Consider the following 20,906-nt stretch of genomic DNA (forward strand, 5'->3'; position numbering starts at 1 on the left):
CATCATTGGGTTCTCCGAGGAAGACGTAAAAAGACTCCACCATCCACACGACGATGCGCTAGTTGTCAGCGTACGTATGGGGGACTATAATGTTCACCGAGTATTGGTCGACAACGGCAGCTTGGCAGATATCCTATACTATCCAGCGTTCCAGCAAATGGAGATCGACAAAACGTGATTGATACCAACAAATGCTCCGTTGGTTAGTTTTGGAGGAATAAGGGTCTTCCCGTTAGGCTTAATCACAATCTCGGTAACGGTAGGCGATTATCCACGAGAAATCACAAGGGACGTAACATTCCTTGTGGTGGACTGCTCGTCTACTTACAATGGTATTCTCGAACGACCCACACTTAACTCTTGGAAAGCGGCAACATCGACGTACCACCTAATGATCAAGTTCCCTACGGATTATAGGATTAGGGAGTTGCGAGGAAACCAGGTAGCCGCCCGGGAATGCTACATTGTCATGCTAGAAATGGAAGATCACTAGCAGACCATATGTATAGAAGAACAGCGGATCGTAGCAAAACCGGTTGAAGAATTGGAGGAGATAGCACTCGATGAATCAAAGCCTGAGCGAACGACTAGGATAAGGACATTAGCCAGCCAGCCAGTACGTCAAGCCCTCACGGCATTCCTCAGGAGGAACCAAGAAGTATTCGCATGGACCCACGAGGATATACCCGGGATTGATCCCTCTGTCATGGTTCACAAGCTTAATGTGAACCCTACATCCCCACCCGTTCGGCAGAAAAAGCGAGCGTTCGCTCAGGAACGAGACTGAGCGATAGCGAAAGAGGTCAGGAAACTACTTGAGGCGAATTCATTCGGGAAGTATATTACCCAGAATGGTTGGCTAATGTAGTCATGGTCAAGAAGGCTAACGGAAAGTGGCGAATGTGCGTCGATTTCACGGACCTCAACAAGGCATGCCCAAAGGATAGTTACCCCCTTCCCACGGATAGATGCTCTGGTCGAATCAACGGCCAGACACCAGCTCTTAAGTTTTATGGATGCCTTTTCAGGCTACAATCAAATCAAGATGAAGGAAGCTGATCAAGAGAAAACGTCTTTCATCACCAGCCAAGGATTTTTTTGCTATAAAGTGATGCCATTTGGACTCAAAAACGCAGGGGCGACGTACCAAAGACTAATGAACAAAATGTTCGCGCACTAGATTGGGAGGAACGTACAAGTCTACGTTGATGACATGTTGGTCAATAGCCTGTGCGAAAATGACCACATGAATGACCTCCAGAAGACGTTTGACACCCTTCGATCATACAACATGAAGCTGAATCCAAGCAAGTGTGTGTTCGGAGTAACAACAGGGAAATTCTTGGGATTTATGGTATCCCAAAGAGGTATAGAGATCAACCTAGAAAAGATACGGGCTATCATGAAGCTAGAACCACCAAGGACGGTAAAAGATGTGCAAAGCTTGAATGGCAAAATTGTAGCCTTGAATAGGTTCATCTCTAAAGCAACGGACAAATGTCTACCGTTCTTCCGCACCTTGAGGAAATCATTCGAGTGGACAGACGAGTGTTAGCAGGCATTTGAAGACTTGAAAAAATACCTCGCCTCTCCGCCATTGCTCAGCCCGTCCAAACCAGGGGAGGAACTCTACTTATACCTAGCGGTTTTGCAGGCAGCGGTAAGCGCGACCTTAGTAAGAGAAGAGGAAGGAACTCAGCGACCCATCTATTTCATAAGTAGGGGTTTCCAGGGGGCAGAAGAAAGGTACCCCCAGATGGACAAGTTAGCTTTCACACTGGTAACTGTAGCCCGAAAACTCAAACCGTATTTCCAGGACCATACCATCATAGTCTTGACGGATCAGCCCCTGAAAAGAGCAATGAGCAGCCCTGAAGTTGCCGGACGAATGGCTATGTAGGCAATAGAGCTGAGCAAGTTTGACATACATTACCAACCGCGAACTGCAATAAAGGGGCAAGCAGTGGCAGACTTCATTGCCGAATACACTCAAACAGAAGACAAGAAGGCAGACGCCCTTAGACAATGGGGCATCCACACGGACGGATCTTCAAACAGGCAAGCTAGAGGTGCCGGTGTGGTAATTCAAACCCCTGACGGAGATAAAATTGAATGCATGATTCGGCTAGACTTCCTAACAACGAGGCAGAATATGAAGCATTGGTGGCAGGATTAGACCTCGCAAAGGCAGCAGGTGCCGAGAACATGGTTGTACATTGCGATTCTCAAGTAATAACCAGTCAGATTAGCGGCGTCTACGAGTGCAGAAATGAAAGGATGAAGAAGTACCTGGAAGACGTCAAGAATCGGATCAGTAGCCTCAAAGTCACATTCGTCCAAATCCCAAGGGAAGAGAACGAATATGCCGACCGTCTGGCAAAAGTAGCTTCCGCAGAGTTTATGATAGTCCCTGATTAGGTATTGTCGTTTATCCAAAATTCCTCAATTATTGACGACAGAACAAAAGTGCAGGAGGTGAATTTCGAAAACAATTGGACTGCGCCATTAATAGCATACTTGAAGATGGCCACGTTACCAGACGGAAGAGACGCAGCCAGGAAACTGAAAGTTCAAGCCTCGCAGTTTGTACTAATCAATGATGTCTTATACAAAAGGGGATTCTCACGACCGTACCTAAAGTGTTTGGGCCACGAGGAAGCAGACTACATGATGAGAGAAGTCTACGAGGGTATCTATGGAAACCACTCAGGGGCACAATCCTTAACACACAAATTGATCCGAGCAGGGTACTATTGGCCTACAATGCAAAAGGACGCCAAGACTTGCGACAAATGTCAAAGGTTCAGCAATCTGATCAGGCAACCAACCGAGTAGCTGACACCCATGATGGCCCCTTGGCCATTCGCCCAATGGGGATTAGACATCATGGGCCCCTTCCAGATGGCAGCAAGGCAGCTAAAATTTCTGGTAGTTGGAATCGACTATTTCACTAAGTGGGTGGAAGCAGAAGCTCTGGCCACTATCACGAAGAGGAACATTCGAAGTTTTGTATGGAGGAATATCATATGCAGGTTTGAGATACCCAGAGTGCTCATCTCTGACAATGGAAAGCAGTTCGATAACAATGCGTTCAAAGACTTCTGTTCATAACTGGGTATTAGGAATCACTACCCGTCACCCGCACACCCACAGGCCAATGGGCAAGTCAAAGTCATAAACTGGTTCTTGCTCAAAATCATCAAGACTCGGCTCGAGGGGGCTAAAGGCATCTGGCCTGACGAGCTACCGAGCGTCTTATGGGCATATCGTACTACGGTAAGAACACCCACTGAAGAAACACCATTTAGACTAGCATACGGAAGCGAGGCTGTCATTCTAGTAGAGGTAGGGCTTACGAGTTATCAGGTGGAGAACTACAACGAGGATAAGAACGAAGAGGCCTTGTGGCTCCAGCTAGACTTGGTGGACGAGGTCCGGGCTACAGCAAAGCAGAGGTTGGCGCGACACCAGAACCTCATGGCAAAATATTACAACTCCAATGTCAAACATAGAGATTTTCAGATCGAAGATCTTGTGCTATGAAAGGTAATGGGAGCTCCTAAAGATCCTTCATAAGGAAAGCTTGGCCCCAACTGGAAAGGACCCTACAAGATCTCGTCATGGCAGAGGAAGGGGACCTACCACCTTGAAACTATGGACGGACAGAAGTTACAGCACCCATGGAACACGGAGCACCTTTGAAAATACTACCAGTAAAGACGGTGTGAAGATATAAAGAGCATCAACATTTCCCAATTTCCCAGTTTATCATTTAGTTCTCCTAGTTTTTACTTCAAACGATTCTTTCTATAAGTACCTTTTTAAGCCTAAGGGGCAGGTATTTTTTTGGTTTTTTACAAACAAATGGTTTTCTTTTAATTAATAAGAGGAATATTCAGACTCAACTATGTTTGTTGTCTACTTAAAAAAAAAAAATGGACGGATCATCCTAAGAGGATGATGGCTCTTAAAGTTCAGAAAATAGACGAATAAAAACTAAGTCCACAAGATGGACGGATCATCCTAAAAGGATGATGACTCTTAAAGTCTAGAGAATGGACAGATGAAAATCTAAGTCCACAAGATGGACGGATCATCCTAAGAGGATGATGGCTCTTAAAGTCCAGAAAATGGACGGATAGAAACTAAGTCCACAAGATGGACGGATCATCCTAACAAGATGATGACTCTTAAAGTCCAGATAATGGACGGATAAAAAGCTAAGTCCACAAGATAGACAGATCATCCTAAAAGGATGATGACTCCTGAAGTCCAGATAATGGACGGATAAAAAGCTAAGTCCACAAGATGGACGGGTAATCCTAAGAGGATGATGACTCTTAAAGTCCAAAGAATGGATGGATAAAAAGCTAAGTCCACAAGATGGACGGATCATCCTAAGAGGATGATGACTTTTAAAGTCTAGAAAATGGACGGATAGAAACTAAGTCCACAAGATGGACAAATCATCCTAAGAGGATGATAACTCCTAAAATCCAAAATAATAATAATAATAAACAAAGCCCATAGGATGGACGGATCATCCTAAAAGGATGAAAATTTGAGTCCAAACAATGGACGGATAAAACCTACGTCCATAAGACTGGACAGATTGTCCCAAGAGTATATAAAAAAAAGAAGTGGACGAAGCGCATAAACTGGACGGAATCTATCTAAAAATGTTAAGATCCAAAATCCACGAAAAACAAAAATATACTTGAATAAAGTAAGACGGATGCATTTCACAAGAATAAAATAAAGGCCGACGAACCTTGCAGAATTTAACAAATATATAAAGAAAGCCCTAGAAGGGCAATGTTCAAAAGCCCTAAAACATGAAGGGGAATCAGAAATTGTTCTACACTTTTTCTTATATAAAAAAAAAAAAAAAAACTAAGTTATTACATATTGTCAGCAGGCGTATCTCTCTCCTCGTCATGACGAGCTGGATCATCCTTAGGATCGCTTTCAACGACCGTCTGGTCAACAGGTGCTTCACGGATGGGGGGGGTTCTCGCCAAAGAGAGCGTCTGTATCATCTGACTGGACGGGTTGAACAAATGTTTGCTCGGGGGCAGTAATAGCGACGGTTGACAAGTCCATTTCTGGATGTAAAGTCTTCACGTGACAAATGGCATCGTCAAAACCGTCGTTGTAGCCAAGGTTCAACTCCGTAATCATGGCGTCAAAGTCACGATACTCGCGTATTGCGACCTCTTTAGCCTGACGGACTTCCTTGTCCTTCTCCTTCAAAGCTTTCTTCAGACAGTCCGTTAACTTGATACATTCATCCCTAGCCATCTCAGCAATTTTAAGTTTCTGCTCTTGGACGACCTTCCAAGTGTTCAACTCGAGTAGCTCGTCCTCCGTCACCTTGGCCTTTTCATGTACACGGTCTAAGGTCGTCTCATGGTTGAGACACTGTCCCATCATCCCTTTCATCATAATCATGACCTAGAAGAAAACATAAGTTAAATTTGAAAGGCAAAAGAGAAGGGGGAAATGACGAACTATATGACGACGGATGAGTTACCTGTGCAATACTGAAGAGGGTTGTCTCTCCCATCGCCTCCATCGAGTGGTTTCCCAAGTCCTCATAGTCATCGGTGGTTATGATGGACGAGAGCCTCTTAAGGGCGTACTTGGAATCCTCGCGAAGTAGGACGGGCGATTTCTTTTGGCTACCGGACAAACTTGTCATTAGGCCCTTACCGGCCCCATGCTTCACGAGGGTGACCGTCTTAGTCCCCTCAGCCATCAGGCCAATGACGGGCTCCAGAGAAACCTTGGGCTGTTTGGGTGCACGGTCACCCTTTGATGGCTGCTTCCTTTTGAGTGTTTATTTGCTGGAGCCTATCCCCATAGCGTTTGCTTTGGCTTCTTTGTTTTTGGCAGCTTGTAGTCTGATAGCCGCTCTCCTTTTAGCGTTGTCCATCTCTGAAGAGGTAGACGGGTGTCAAAAAAAAATTTGAACAAGGAGGAACGACAGACTTACGTTGACGGGTGCGCTCTTCGTACTTGAGTGCCACTGGAGTTGGCTCGAGCCCGTCGCAGTACCAGTGGATGGTGTTGAGGTTGACGAGCTTGGCCAAGGTTCGTTCCTCTGGTTTTGACTTTGCAAAAATTTTCTCAAGGAAACTGAACTCCTCGAGAGTGATTTGTGGACGCCGTCGAACTGTGTAAAAGAAGACGGACGTTAAAAACACAATAGATACTAAATAAACTTATAATAATTGCTATATGACGAGTTCATACCAGATGCGTTTTAAATGCCCCAAATCGTGTCGATGGGCATGTAATCTGTATCCCCTGGATAACACATCCAACCGTCTCCCTTAATGAAAAAATAACGGCTCTTCCAATCTCTATTAGAATCTGGGGTTTCATAGATCACTTTCAGGACGGGGCTCCTAAGAACGAAACTATACATCCCCCTTGATTTATCTATCTTGTCTAGACGGTATCAGTGAAGAAATTCCTTTATCGTTAGCCTTCTTCTATCGTCCGTCATTGCTCCGTACAGGACCTCGATTGCTATGAAGACCCTCTAGACGTTAGGGGATATCTGGCTGACGGATAAACCTAGGTATTTGAGGAGTTCACGGTGTAGGGAACTTAGAGGGAACCTGAGGCCTGCCTTGAGCATCTGTTCATACACCTCGACACCGTCCACTCCTTCATAATAGCATTTTTTTGACTTGTAGGGCAGACGAAGGGGGATGTAATCTGGGATTTGGTAACGGGCCCTAAGGGTATTAAAATAAGGTTCTTTAATGGTGGATGTAAAGGCATTCACCGTCTACTCTGGAAGTATGATGAACTCCCTAAGTCCATCAGCTCCTACGACGGATCTAACTATTTGCTCTTCTTCATCAGCAGAACCCTCCTCTATTTCAATCATCTCTATATCCTCATTTGTTGAGGACGGGGAGGATGAAGACGAACTACTCTCCTCGCTCAGATCGTGTTGGTCTTTGCGACCTGACAGATATACCTCTTCATAGTCCGCCCCGTCACGGACGACCGACTAGTTACTTGACGCACTAGACATGGCCTACATGTAATGACAAAACCTAAAACTCTGACGGGTTTGGAAAAAGTGACGGGGGCATAAAGTCTAAGAAAATATATATAGCACCAAAAAGTAAATGAGAATTAAAAAGAGGACGGATAAAAGATTACTTACCAAAATTACGAAATAAGCAAATGAAATTGCAGATGATAGGTGCAGGAGTGAACGGAGTGGTCTTTGACAGGTGTGACGGACGTGCTCTGACAATTTTTTTCAATAAAAAGTAGAAAAATGAGAGGCGGAGGGGCTGTTATTTATAGAAGAGGTGCACGGAAGACGAAGCGACACCTCATTCTAAAACAACAGCCATTGAAAGAGTGACACGTGGCACAGGTCATAAATGGGTTACTGCCAAACCTGTCAGTGTACGGGGATAAGCTCGCGGAGTTATGTATCATGGTCAATTGATTGAGACTTTGAACCGTCACCCTATGGGTCCGTTTGCTTATGTATGATGGATCCATCAGGTGAGGGGGCAACTGAAAGGGAAAAAATGTACGGCTACGAAACCTATTATAATGGACTGGGCTGTTTACTGTTTATGGGTTGAAAAGTAGACGAGCCTATTGTGTGCAAGACCTGTTAAGGACAAATCCGAAGTGAATGGATGAACAATGGACGGACTGATTGGCCATGGGCCGGCCAGAACCTCTTGATAGGAATACTTGCAGCCCATTATCATAAAATCTTAAACAAAATCCTAATGCAAGGAGGATTCTAGAGATTACGTACATTGATGAAGATCTTCTCTATAAGGAAAAGACTTGTCCACCATGTTTTAGACTCTTAAAGATGATTTCTACAAGGAAAGGACTTCGACTCCAAGTAAAAGAGGTCAATTTTTGACTACTATAAAAACCCCAATACCCACACAAACTAAGGTACGCATAATCGACTCTCTCTAGCACTCTGGAGTTGTAAAAGATTCTAACTTGACCTTTGGAGGATATTTAGCCGGCACCACACCGGTGCTCTCTGTAGGTTTTTCTCTTTCTTACTGTGCAGGTGACTTTTTAAGCGTGTGAGCGACGTGTAATTCATTGATAATTTTTCAGACATCATCAGTTGGCGCCGTCTGTGGGAACGAAGAAGTGATCGAACGTTGCTTCATCCCTAAGACAGAAGGAAAAAATATAACTTACTTCATTTTTCCAGTAGTATTGTATGCTCTCTATGGGATAATAGCTAATAGAGCGCTCAAGTGTCGGTCATTTATCATATCTATTTATGTTTTAGAGGGAAAATAGTACCAGAGAATGGGATAACGGCCAAAATTCATTCGTTAACGAGTACCTGACATGACAGTATCGGGCATTACCCAGCTTATCATGGGAAAAGAGAACCGGGATGGATTGCTGCCCTATAACTGAAATTCTTATGTCAGGTTTGGGTATCGCTCGAATCCGATCCATACTTAAAAATAAAAATAAAAATAAAAATGATCCCTTAGCCAATCAAATAAGGGGTTATAGGTCACTTTCTTAGTTTTTATTTTTTATTTTTTATTTTTTATTTTTTTTTTCTTGGGCGGAGAGGTTTTGAACATTGGAAAAATGAAATTTTCTTAAATCATGGGAAACAATGAATCAGCTGGCATCTGAACAGAACAATATAGGTTAATTGCGGGATCTTGATATTGGAAACAATGACGCAATTAAGCATGGTGGCCAGGAAGCTATAGAGGAACTTCAAGTCTTTAACAAAGGTAAAAAGAAGTTACAAAGTCGATGATATTGATATAAATATGGGCCATTACCTTCATTGCAAAGCCATGTACGGTCAATTCCTACTCGAACTTCCAGCAGACACTGATCCAATGTTGCTATCATCAATTTTGTGTATGAATATTTGAGGAGGCTCTTCTTTGCTGAAGGCAAAGTAAAACACATGAACATATTAATCGCTTGAAGCTAGATCACAAGAACAATGTTAATTTTTATTTTTCATGTTGGTTATGCTTGCATGTTATTTAAAGTATACTTTTCAATTAAATTATGAAGCCGTGGAACATACTCTAGTAAGGCTCCTTAAAAGGGGGGATACCCAAGGAACAAATAATCTGGATTCCGGAATAATAGAGAAGATGTTGAGATGCATAAGTAAAAATACATACCAAATGATATGGTATAAATAAGAGATTATAATGCTATGGCATGGTAGACTAGCCTCTATCAGTGAACAAAAAAAACAAAGGGAGGATCAATTGAGACACTTTGAGATGTTCAAAAAAAAAAGGAAATGAAAGGAGCAAATGGATGTAAATTAGTTCAAGTTGAACATAAGTTTATTAAGCACAAAGAGAATGAACAAGATCGAGGTTGTTAGTAGATCAGGCGTACCTAAAATTTTGTAGGGTCTAAGACGTTGGATGAACAGATTTTTTTTTTTTTTTTAGCAACTGTTTTTGCAATTGCACTTAGTCATTTTTTACTTTCTATGTGTGTTGTTGAGATTGGGGATGCTTTTGCCTCAACATGTGGTTGATAGTCGCTATTATGCACCTGAAATGGATTATGAACTGATATATACTTTGAAATCCTGTATGGTTAAAAACAATTTTGAGAAAAATTGGATTTTAGTTTAAAATGTTTGGATTCAAAATCACATCTTTAACTTAATTTTTGAAAAGAAAACTGGGTTTGGGCCGGGTTCTGTTTATTCATGGATAAACAATCTAAGCAATAATAGTCAGGCATCGGGATCAGGATATACACAAGTAAACCCGGCCCATGACCATAGTTTCTAGAGACATCCTCGTTCTTGAACTGGAACTCAGACTTCATCCATGCTTAAGTTCGGATCCTTGCCTACAAATAAATGGTCTGCTTTCAGTCATGGCAGAACAAGTTTTAGAGTCTATTCCAATCTTATATAGCTTTTGCTCATATATTCTCTTATTGTACTTGTACACACAATTTTCATAAAAGAAGAATATCAGTATAACAAATAATCAATTTGTATTGATTTATATATATATATATATATGAGAACCCTTTTTATTTATAGGTGTCTCAATGGTCTTTAATTTGAGATTTGCTTTCAACATTTATTGAGAGTTAATTATCAATTATGAATTTAATTTGGTCTTCCATTTAATAAAAACCTTCTATGAGTCTTTTCTCTGAAGTTGCCACATGGCCTCAGGGCTAGCCCTTCCACTAGGCGAGTTAGGCAATTGAGTCTCAAATCATGATATTTATTATGATATTGATAGTTTAGATTTATTTTTAGAGTTAAAGGTTTTAAAAGAAATTTTACATATAAAAGATTATAGTCCAATTGACATAATAAATTAACAAGTCGGACTTATTTCTCGCAAAAATACAATAGCTTCAAGTCATTTTCTTTCTTTCATTTTTTTTTTTTTTTTTTTTTTTTTTGTAGAATATGAGGTTAGATTTGTGGTGCAAGTTTTGGAAAATAAACAGCTCAGGGTTAGCTTTAGTGTGAAAACAAACTACCTAATTTCAGTTGCATTTGAAGTTAGAGTTTAAAGTCAGCTTATTTTTCTATTAAACTTATTTTTGCTACTATTTAGCTTATTTTTGCCATTATTCATGAGTCCCACATCACTTTTTTGTACTATTCATGGATCCTACAACACTTTTTGGTATTATTCATGGATCCCACTATACCATTTCAACTAGTTTTTGCCTTTATTTAAAGTACTTTTAACAAAAAGTTTTCAGTTTCAGTTTTCAATTTTAACAAAAAGTTTTCAATTTTAGCTAAATAAACTGATTCTAAACGGACTCGAAGATGGGAAAATTATTATATTAGGTAATTGGGTATAAACTATTTATATAAATAGGTAATAAATTGCCAAGTATAGAACTATATATCCGATACATTTTAAGTTTTTTTTTTTTTTTTGAAGAGGGAAACATCCTCATAATTCATTGAATGGAAATAAAGTCAAGATACAAGGCTTGCACTACAGGTGGAGGGGATTCCTCCATCCAGATAACATCATGTGACACTTGTTTGGCATACCTAGCTAATATGTGGGCTACTGTATTGGCGCTTCTTTTGGTAAACTACACTTGTGACCATCTAAACCCATTAAGCAAACAGAGCACGTCTTTTATAATACGGCCAACCCGAGATGAAAAACTTTTCTTCAGCTCCAAAGCAGACATGACCGACTGATTGTCTCCTTCAACCACCATCTCCCTAAAGCCGCACTCCAACGCAAACTCCACCGCTCACCTACACGCAAGAGTTTCTACTTCCTTGCTACAAGATACCGATGGTCCTTTGCCTGAAAGTGGAGCCATAACATCTCCACATTCATTTTGAATTATGGCACCAAACCCAGAGGCTTCTTCATCCTTGAAAATCGCCGCATCGAAATTCAACTTAAACCGGTTTAGAGGTGGTGGTCTCCAACTAATTGGGTTTACGCTGAGGGGTCATGTGGCTAAGCGAGATTGAGCACTCCTATATTCCTCCATATAGTCATCTGCCCGTCTATTCAAAACAACAGGCGCCTGCAGCTGCTTTCCATGGATCATTGAATTTCTTTGGGTCCATATTATCCAAGCCTGCACTAGAAACAATTCTAACTCTTCGATGGTTAGCCTAACGATTAGCTCCTCCCATAATTGTAACATATCATCCTGCCCCACATGGCATTTCTATAGTCTAGCTGAGCAACCAACCTAGATGTCTTGCGCCACACCACAGTTCCATAATGCATGGATTTCGGTCTTCGATTTCGTCTTGCAAGCTTCACATCGGTTGTTTGCAATAATTCACTTCCTAGATAGATTTACGCGTGTTGGCAGAATATTACGGTAAGCTCGCCAGCCAAAAACCTTAATCTTGTTTGGCACCTTAAGTTTCCATAAAGTTTTCCATACCACTCCTCCCATAACTCCCCAGAGCTTTCAGTCAAGCCCAATTCCATACGTGCCTTTTGTGCCTCATGATACCCCGACCTCACAAAATACTCACTCGATTTCTCGCCAATCCAAAGCACTATATCAAGTATAGCTTAAAGGTACACGTAGAATGGCTTCATCATCATCACGATGAAAATTCTACCAAATGAACTCTCGATCCCATCCCTTTGTGTCCTGGTCTATCAGCTCAAAAACTGTCATTTCTTCTTCAATATTTGGTGCTAGATGGAGTATTCTATTAGTAGGGTGGTTAAGGATCCAAGCATCCTTAAGGACTCGTATGTGGCTTCCATTACCAACCTTCTAGCATGACCACCTTTGCAAAATGGATTTAGCTGCTAATATGCTCTTTCATGTGTAAGAGCTATTAGGTGAATTTGTGGCCTCCAAAAAATGGCTTCGCAGGAAATACCATGCTTTCAAGCATTGGAAAAGCTATGATTCCTAGTCTTTCATTAACCTTCATCCTTGTTTTGCAAGCATTNATATTATCCAAGCCTGCACTAGAAATAATTCTAACTCTTCGATGGTTAGCCTAACGATTAGCTCCTCCCATAATTGTAACATATCATCCTGCCCCACATGGCATTTCTATAGTCTAGCTGAGCAACCAACCTAGATGTCTTGCGCCACACCACAGTTCCATAATGCATGGATTTCGGTCTTCGATTTCGTCTTGCAAGCTTCACATCGGTTGTTTGCAATAATTCACTTCCTAGATAGATTTACGCGTGTTGGCAGAATATTACGGTAAGCTCGCCAGCCAAAAACCTTAATCTTGTTTGGCACCTTAAGTTTCCATAAAGTTTTCCATACCACTCCTCCCATAACTCCCCAGAGCTTTCAGTCAAGCCCAATTCCATACGTGCCTTTTGTGCCTCATGATACCCCGACCTCACAAAATACTCACTCGATTTCTCGCCAATCCAAAGCACTATATCAAGTATAGCTTAAAGGTACACGTAGAATGGCTTCATCATCATCACGATGAAAATTCTACCAAATGAACTCTCGATCCCATCCCTTTGTGTCCTGGTCTATCAGCTCAAAAACTGTCATTTCTTCTTCAATATTTGGTGCTAGATGGAGTATTCTATTAGTAGGGTGGTTAAGGATCCAAGCATCCTTAAGGACTCGTATGTGGCTTCCATTACCAACCTTCTAGCATGACCACCTTTGCAAAATGGATTTAGCTGCTAATATGCTCTTTCATGTGTAAGAGCTATTAGGTGAATTTGTGGCCTCCAAAAAATGGCTTCGCAGGAAATACCATGCTTTCAAGCATTGGAAAAGCTATGATTCCTAGTCTTTCATTAACCTTCATCCTTGTTTTGCAAGCATTGCTAAATTGAATTGATGTAGATCCTTGAAGCCCATCCCTCCTTTAAGTTTTGGTTTAGTCAGTTTGTCCTAACTTAGGCAATGAATCTTCCTTTCATTTCCAATCTATCCCCACCCAAACTGAGCACACATGGCTTGAAGTTCCTCACATAAGTTAATAGGCAGCTAAAATGCACTCATAGTGTATGTTGGGATCGATTATGTCATTGCTTTGATTAAAATCTCCTTTCCTGCTCTTGAAAGAATTTTTCCTTTCCACCCTTTTAGCTTCTTCCACACTCTATCCTTGAGAAAAGAAAAGGCATGGTATTTACTCTGCCCCACCAAAGTTGGTAGCCCCAGATAGGACTCAAACCTCTCCACTTCACTCACTCCAAGCATACCTTTGATCAACTCCCTTTTCTAGGGTGAAGTATTGCTACCGAAGTAGACTGAAGATTTCTTTATATTTATACATTGACTGGAGGCTTCCGCATATAATTTCAGAATCTCCAAGACTTCATGTGTCTCATTTTCAGAGGCTTGGCAAAATAAAAGTGAATCATCAGCAACCAAGAGATGTGAGTTTTTCGAGGCTCTCTTGCAAATAGAAGCACCATGGATGTGCCTTTCCATTTCTACTTTCTGTAAAAGAGATGTGAAAACTTTTACACATAAAAGAAATAGATAAGGTGACAAAGGATCTCCTTGCCAGAGACCTCTAGTAGGTGTAATCATACCATATGGTTTACCATTAATCAACATAAAAAAAGAAATTGAGTTAACACAACTCATCACTCTATCAACCCATCCTCCTGGGAAACAAAACTTTAGCATGATCCTCCTTAAAAAGCTCAATTCCACCCTGTCATAAGCTTTGCTAACATCCAACTTCAAAGCTAAAGTCCCTGTTTTACCTTTTTTCCGGCCATGCATCATATGTAAGGCTTCATAGGCCAGAAGAACATTGTTTGTGATCAATCTCCCTAGGACAAATGCACTCTGTGTTGGGGTAATAATATGAGGTAAGATCTATTTCAACCTGTTTGCCAAAACCTTTGCAATAATTTTATAGATAACATTACAGAGGCTAATGGGTTGAAAATCAAACATCTTAACGGGATTTTTAATTTTTGAGATGAGAACAATATGTGTATGATTTAGTGCAAGCAACATATGCCCATCATTAAGAAATTCAAGAATAGTAGACACAATAGTATCTCCAACAATATGCCAAAATTTCTGGTAAAAAAGGGCATTCATACCATCAGGTCTAGGCACTTTTGTGGGTCCCATTTGAAATAAAGCTGCTTTTATTTCATTTGCATTGAACTCATTGGTCAGAGTTTGTTACATATCAAATGTCACCTTATGTGGTATGCCTTCAAGGCACTTCTCAATTCTTGTACACGGGCCTACAGAGAATAAATTGTTGAAGTACTGTACTGCCACACCTACCACATCTTCCATATCCTCTACCCAACACCCCTGTGGGTCTATTATTCCTTGAATGAAGTTTCTCTGCCTGCGTTGGTATGCCTTTTGGTGAAAAAATTTTGAATTTTTATCACCATGTATTATCCAATTAGCCTTTGATCTCTAGGCCCAATAAATTTCCTGTTTTCTAAGCCATTCACCTAACTCCTTGCTAGCTTGAAGGAAATCACTTCTATTTTGTTGTGTTGGTGGAGCCCGGTTCAGGACCTCGATTCTTTTCTGCAAATTATTAATTTCTTCTGTACTCGGGTGAGTTTTTGAGGCCCCATGCTTGCAACTCCAAAGCACACCTAATAATCCTCATTTGGACTGTTTCTAAGGCCGAAGTACCCCCTTCACCATAATCTCAAGCTTCTTGGATCACCTACTCACAACCATCCCAAAGCAACCAAGCTTCTTCAAACTTAAATCCACGTTTCCCCTTATAGCTATATTTTGGAGGTACTTGGTTCTGAAGAATCAAAGGGAGATGATTTGATGTATGCAAAACAATATGAGTTACCGTAGTTCTGAGAAATTTGGACTGCCATGCCTGGTTCGTAACCGCTATGTCCAATCGTTCCTTGGTGTTGGCTGCCCTTAGTCACCCATTATTCCATGTGAATCAATAGCCAATAAAGCCCAAGTCCACCAGATTACAACTCTACAAAGCAATACGAAAAGCATCTAGTTGTTGAGATGGGGTGGGTCTGCAACTGAGTTTTTACAACAAGCTTAACATCTCGTTGAAGTCACCAATACACATCCAAGCACCATCAACAAGAGAACAAATAAGAAAGAGGAGTGCCTAGGATTTGTATCAATCTTGTGTCTCTAGCCATCCATAAAAACCTGTAAGTACCCATTGGAAATCATCATTCTCGGTCACCGTCGCTAAAATTTAGTTATCTGAGAACTTAAACACATCAAGCCTAATATCTTCCTTCCACAACAAAGCAAGCCTTCCATTGAGACCTGGTTTTTTAACAACAAAACAGTTCTTATAGGGTAGCTCCTTACAACAATACTTTATATCTTCTCTGTCTAGTCTAGTTTCCATGAGGAAACTGTTAGGGTTTGTGCCCTAAAATCCAATTTATTGGCATGTCATGAATAATTAAGTTGTTTAATTGCATGAGACCATTTATGAACTAATGGGACATTATCTTAGTCCATGAGATGCATAGTATGTGATTTATGTGAAAAGTCACAGAAAGATATAAATCACAAGTTCTTTATAAACTCAGAATTTTAGTTCGTAGTCGGTGATGAAATTGGGCATTTCATCTGCGAAGACTATAACATATCAACTAAGATGATTTGTCTTGATCATGGAAGTGGAGACTTCTAGTTGGTATGTTGATATGTTTTAAGAGTTAAGACATATTGAACTGGACCGCTGTGAGATTTATTATTCTCCTAATGACTGTCAAATGAATAATAAAGCTCACGACTTCTATTTACATCAACTTTAAATCCTGAGAGAATAATGGACTTGATCATGAGATGTAGGTTGCTTTGATATATCAGGAGTGAGATCTATAAGTTATGGTCAAAACCTCAGTATGTTGGGCAGCCGCATTTAGTGTTGATGGGACATGTATTCTCAAGATGGAATTCATAATCTCTTAACGGAGATATAAAATATTCTCTTGAGATAAGTTTAATGGGTTTGGTTATTCAGAGTGTTGGGCCCAACCACTTTAGTAAAGAGTTACTAAAGTATATATTTATGGAATTGGATTTCATAAATATATAATGAATAACATAAGGGATTAAACCGGGTACTCAAGGATTAAGATGTAGTAACCTTCAAAGTGGCAGTCAATATTAATGACTTTGTATTACTACGAATATTTTAATGAAGAGGTTGAATGTATAATAAAGTCTTGGGAAATAATTTATAGATAAGGCCTAGAGTGCAATTATATTCTTATAGTGGTATTGAATATAATTAATGGCAACTTTGGACTTGTCAAGAGTTGACGGAAAAGCCCAAGGCCCATTGGAGCTAGTGTCTTATTGGTCCCTTTGGTCCCATCTCAAGCCACAAACTAAAGCCCAATTGGGTAGGCCCAAAAGGCTAACCCAATTAGAAATCAGTCATTATTTAATAAGTGTTATTAAATAAAGAAACTAAGAGAATAGTTTACGTACGTAAGATGAAAAGAAAAAGAAATCAGTTTTTCTCCACAAGGAGAAGGAGAAGGATTTTTCTTTGGGAATCTATGTACAAAAGTCTGATTGAGAGACCACACATCTTGGGCACCATGTGGAATTGAGATGAAGATTGAAGGTATTCTCAAGTTTGGTTTTGAAATTCACTGCACCAAGGTACGCTTTCTATTCTTTGATTCTAGTAATTGATGGTTACATGTTTATCTTTCATGATTGAAGTAGATCCGTGTTTTTGTTGCTTCCGCTGCGTGTGTTTTTGTATGAGATACAAAAACCCAACAGAAACAAATGGAGGGAGCTTTTTCCTTCACTATTTTGCGAAGGTTTTGAACTGTCCAAGGGTTCCCAAACCCTTGGCAGTTCCAACTAAGGATTTTCATTGTCCCCGGCAAGGGTGATCATCCACCCTCGCCGATGTAAATTCTGAATCATCATCACTGATACCTAACTTGGAACATTTTTAAGGTAACATTGCTGCCCCTATTTCACAACTCATGTACAGAGCATCCTCCACTGATATTTTTCCTAACTTAAACATGATAGAGGAGTTCTTTAAGTCATTCAACCCAACCTCCATTCTGCTGAGCCTAGTCTATTTTACTATTTGTTTGTTGAGCTGTGTAGCAATTAGGCCCACCTCCTTGTTGGCTTCCTTTAGCCATTATTTTCCTCTACATTCAAATTTAAATTAGCATCTACTAATGGCACTAAACCCGGCACGTGATTATCCATGCAATATGCTACATGCAAAACGTTCCCCTCATCTTTTGAATTTAACCCCACGTGCCTTTCCTTAGGTATTAGCATTATCTCCTTTAAACCATCCATTATATCAGTTGGAGTTAATTCCATATACGTTTCAGCCTTTCCCATAAACTCTGGAACATAATCCCCATCTTCTCAAGCGTTACCTGATTTTTCGCTCTTTCCTTTCTCACTTATCACCATTGCACTAGGGTTTGCATGATTATCTTCTTCAGCTGCTGTTGCCCTTGACCCCTCAAATTGTACGTTTTCGTTCTCCAGCATCATGTCGCCCTGACCAGACTTGGTTCGTTCCATTCGTTGTCTTCCCCTACTCGCCTTCAACCAGTCTCCATACTAAAGTTGCACTTCCTTCCCAGACTTCATCAGCACAAAATAGTTGGCACAGTGCTTGATATTGTGGCCTAATAAACCACAATAATGGCAAAACATTGACAATCTCTCATACTTGAAAGTGGTCCACGTCTTTTGGCTGTCTAAGCCAGCCAGGAATCCCTCTCAGCGAATCAGTTTGGCTATTGGAATGGCCACTTTAACCCTTATGAATAAATTCTACTCATCCTTGCTACGTCTCTTCTCCACCTCTTCTACCAATCTCTGTCGCAATAGTGGGACTAATTATGTTAATCAAAGCATCCCAAATTTGCACCCACAAGGATACCAAATCAAATCGGACATTCTTTGCCGTCATACCCAGTTTCCACTTGGGTAGCAGTAGCACCTAGTTATCAAAAGTCCATGGGCCACCCTTAAACACCCGCTCCAACTCAAACTCTGTCTTGAATTTGAACTGAAACAGATTTAGCCCTACTTCAACAATGTGCATTCCCTCATCCATTCCCCAAGCTCTTCGTAAAGTGTCTTGCATTGCCTTCTTATTAAAAGGCTTGCAAGCAAGAAACTTTCCAATCAAACTTAAAGCACAGCTCTCAATTTCTTCCTTACGCCCCTCGTCAGGAAGGGCAATGATTTCTTCTTCCTTCGATGTCAGCTTTATATTCTCTAAACTATCTATTATGTCCTCAGCCATGGTGAACTAAGTAAAAAGAAATAAAATTAGATGTAGACCCTTAGAAAGTCTAACGGAGGGAATAATCTCGTATTAGAACGAGAGAGAGAGAGCTCCTAGGACAAGAGAGAGAAAACTGTTCCCCGATACATTTTAAGATTTGATTCAAAGCCTGCACAACTTAGACCATAATTTGGAAGTCTCCCACAATATTGCCAAATAAATAAGTTGAGGTTTCTAATACCTCATGACATCTATGAGTTATTTTGATCAAAACTCATAACTAGTATTTTGTGGGTCACCCCAAAGGATTTTCTTATGGAAAATGAAAAATTGGTAGGACTTAAAAAAACAATTTCTTTCCATTTTTTTTTCTCACCTCTTTTCTTCTAACCCAAAAAAAAAAAAAAAAAATTTTTTTCTTCCCTTTCCCTCATCTCCTTTAACTCAACATAATTCTTGATCTATTAGTCCATGTATTATATGGTAAGGGATAAATTTTGCACGTGTAACTCCAAAAATTACTTATATCAGTTCATATAAAATTGTATAAATTAAAATTATTATTGTAACTGTATAAATATACACAATTACTATTCACATCCACATCTATTTTTCTAATATTGGCTTATCATATACACACAAAAAGAGAGAAAAAAAATGATTTGAGAGAGAAAAAAAATTGATAAAAATAAATATTTTAATGAAATATATAATCTATATATATAATAATAGGTGAAGTAGAGAGAAAATCCAATTAGATTTCAATTGGATTCTTAATTTTGCGCAATTTGTCTTAACCAAAACTAAAAAAAAAACCTAATTAGATTATAAATTTGACTTCAATTTTGTGTCATGTATCTTATCTAAATTTTCTAATTTTTGTGCCCAAATAAATGATGCATTAACATTTAACACAGAAGTCAAGAAAACTACAATGATAATGCTCATTAGCCTAAGCAAGAACATCTTACCTGCACGCTTTTATGGAAATTATAAATTGAACTCCAATTTTGTGTCATGTATCTCATCTAAATTTTCTAATTTTTGTGCTAAAATAAATGATGTATTAACATTTAACATGGAAGCCAAGAAAACCACAATAATAATACTCATTGGCCTAAGCAAGAACATCTCACCTGCTCACTTTTATAGGTAATCTCAATAGAGTCTGGAGCTTTTCTAATCCCACAACTAGAACCAAGGAGTCCAACGAGAAAGACTATAAAACTAAAACATCATCTCCTCTTAATTCCATATCGTCATCCCATGTCTCTTCCTCTCTCAATCTCTACCAATTAGATCCACACATTACTCTCTCCTCCTCCTTACGGATTTCTCAGAGCAAGGTCGGGTTCAAACACAATGTTCAATTCTACTCTTCCTTACTTCACACTCTCATACATTAGCGCTTCATTGGCGCCTCCAAGAAGATTCCAAGCTCAATGATCCGTTTTTATTTTTTAATGTCCTTTTATATATTTTAAATAATAAAATGCAATATTCTTTTTTTTTTATTCATTGTTTTATCTAATGCTATCCTATGTATGATAAACCAAAAAAAGAAAAAGAAAAAAAGAAGACCAATAGCATTACTTAAATAATAAAATGCAATATATATTTTTCATTGTTTGATTTAATTCTATCATCCGTGTGATAAACCCAAAAGAAAAAAAAAAATATTGGCCAATAGCATCATTACAATTAACCAGTTCCATGCGGTAGCACGGGGTTATATACTAGTAGATATAAAAGACTCATACTGTAAAAGAACTTTATGAAACCTACTAAAGTAAGATTGGTTATAATTAAATTTAATTGGACAGATGGAGAACATAGTTCTAAAGGTCCACAGAAAAGTTGAGACTCATTGGCAGAATTCATATTAGACTTATTTCACTCCCAGCTACCAATTGGCTTTGTCCCTAACTGCCGACAATGTGAAAACGTTCCATTCTTCTACGACTGAAAGATAAAAACGTTTCGCACACTTTCTTAAGAGTAAAAAAAACAATTGAAAGGCGGAATGGAAAAGAGTGGCCATTTTTTCACACACTAAGCCAGAGGGAATACTCTAACATCATTATTTGTAGTACTTTTGAAACTAGAATTCAATAGAGCAATCGACGGAGAGTGTAACACCCCGACTCAATTTTATAGTTAACCTGTGTTCAAGTGGTTA

The 20,906-nt window shown here is 39.7% G+C and overlaps 1 protein-coding gene across 1 annotated transcript; it reads right to left on the minus strand.

Annotated features, from left to right (window-relative positions):
- Nucleotides 1-18,436: 18,436 nt before the first annotated feature.
- LOC136069963 (uncharacterized) lies at nucleotides 18,437-18,745 on the minus strand. Its single transcript, XM_065779139.1, has one exon. It carries the CDS (start codon nucleotides 18,743-18,745, stop codon nucleotides 18,437-18,439), a length of 309 nt encoding a protein of 102 aa, XP_065635211.1.
- Between the last annotated feature and the right edge of the window lie 2,161 nt (nucleotides 18,746-20,906).

This window comes from Quercus suber, unplaced genomic scaffold (assembly GCF_002906115.3).
Source record: "Quercus suber isolate HL8 unplaced genomic scaffold, Cork oak 2.0 scaffold_200, whole genome shotgun sequence".
NCBI classification, from domain to species: domain Eukaryota; kingdom Viridiplantae; phylum Streptophyta; class Magnoliopsida; order Fagales; family Fagaceae; genus Quercus; species Quercus suber.

What these genes read in the sequence shown, in the direction of transcription:
- LOC136069963 (XM_065779139.1), bottom strand. Translation starts at nt 18,745, where the DNA reads ATGGCTGAGGACATAATAGATAGTTTAGAGAATATAAAGCTGACATCG.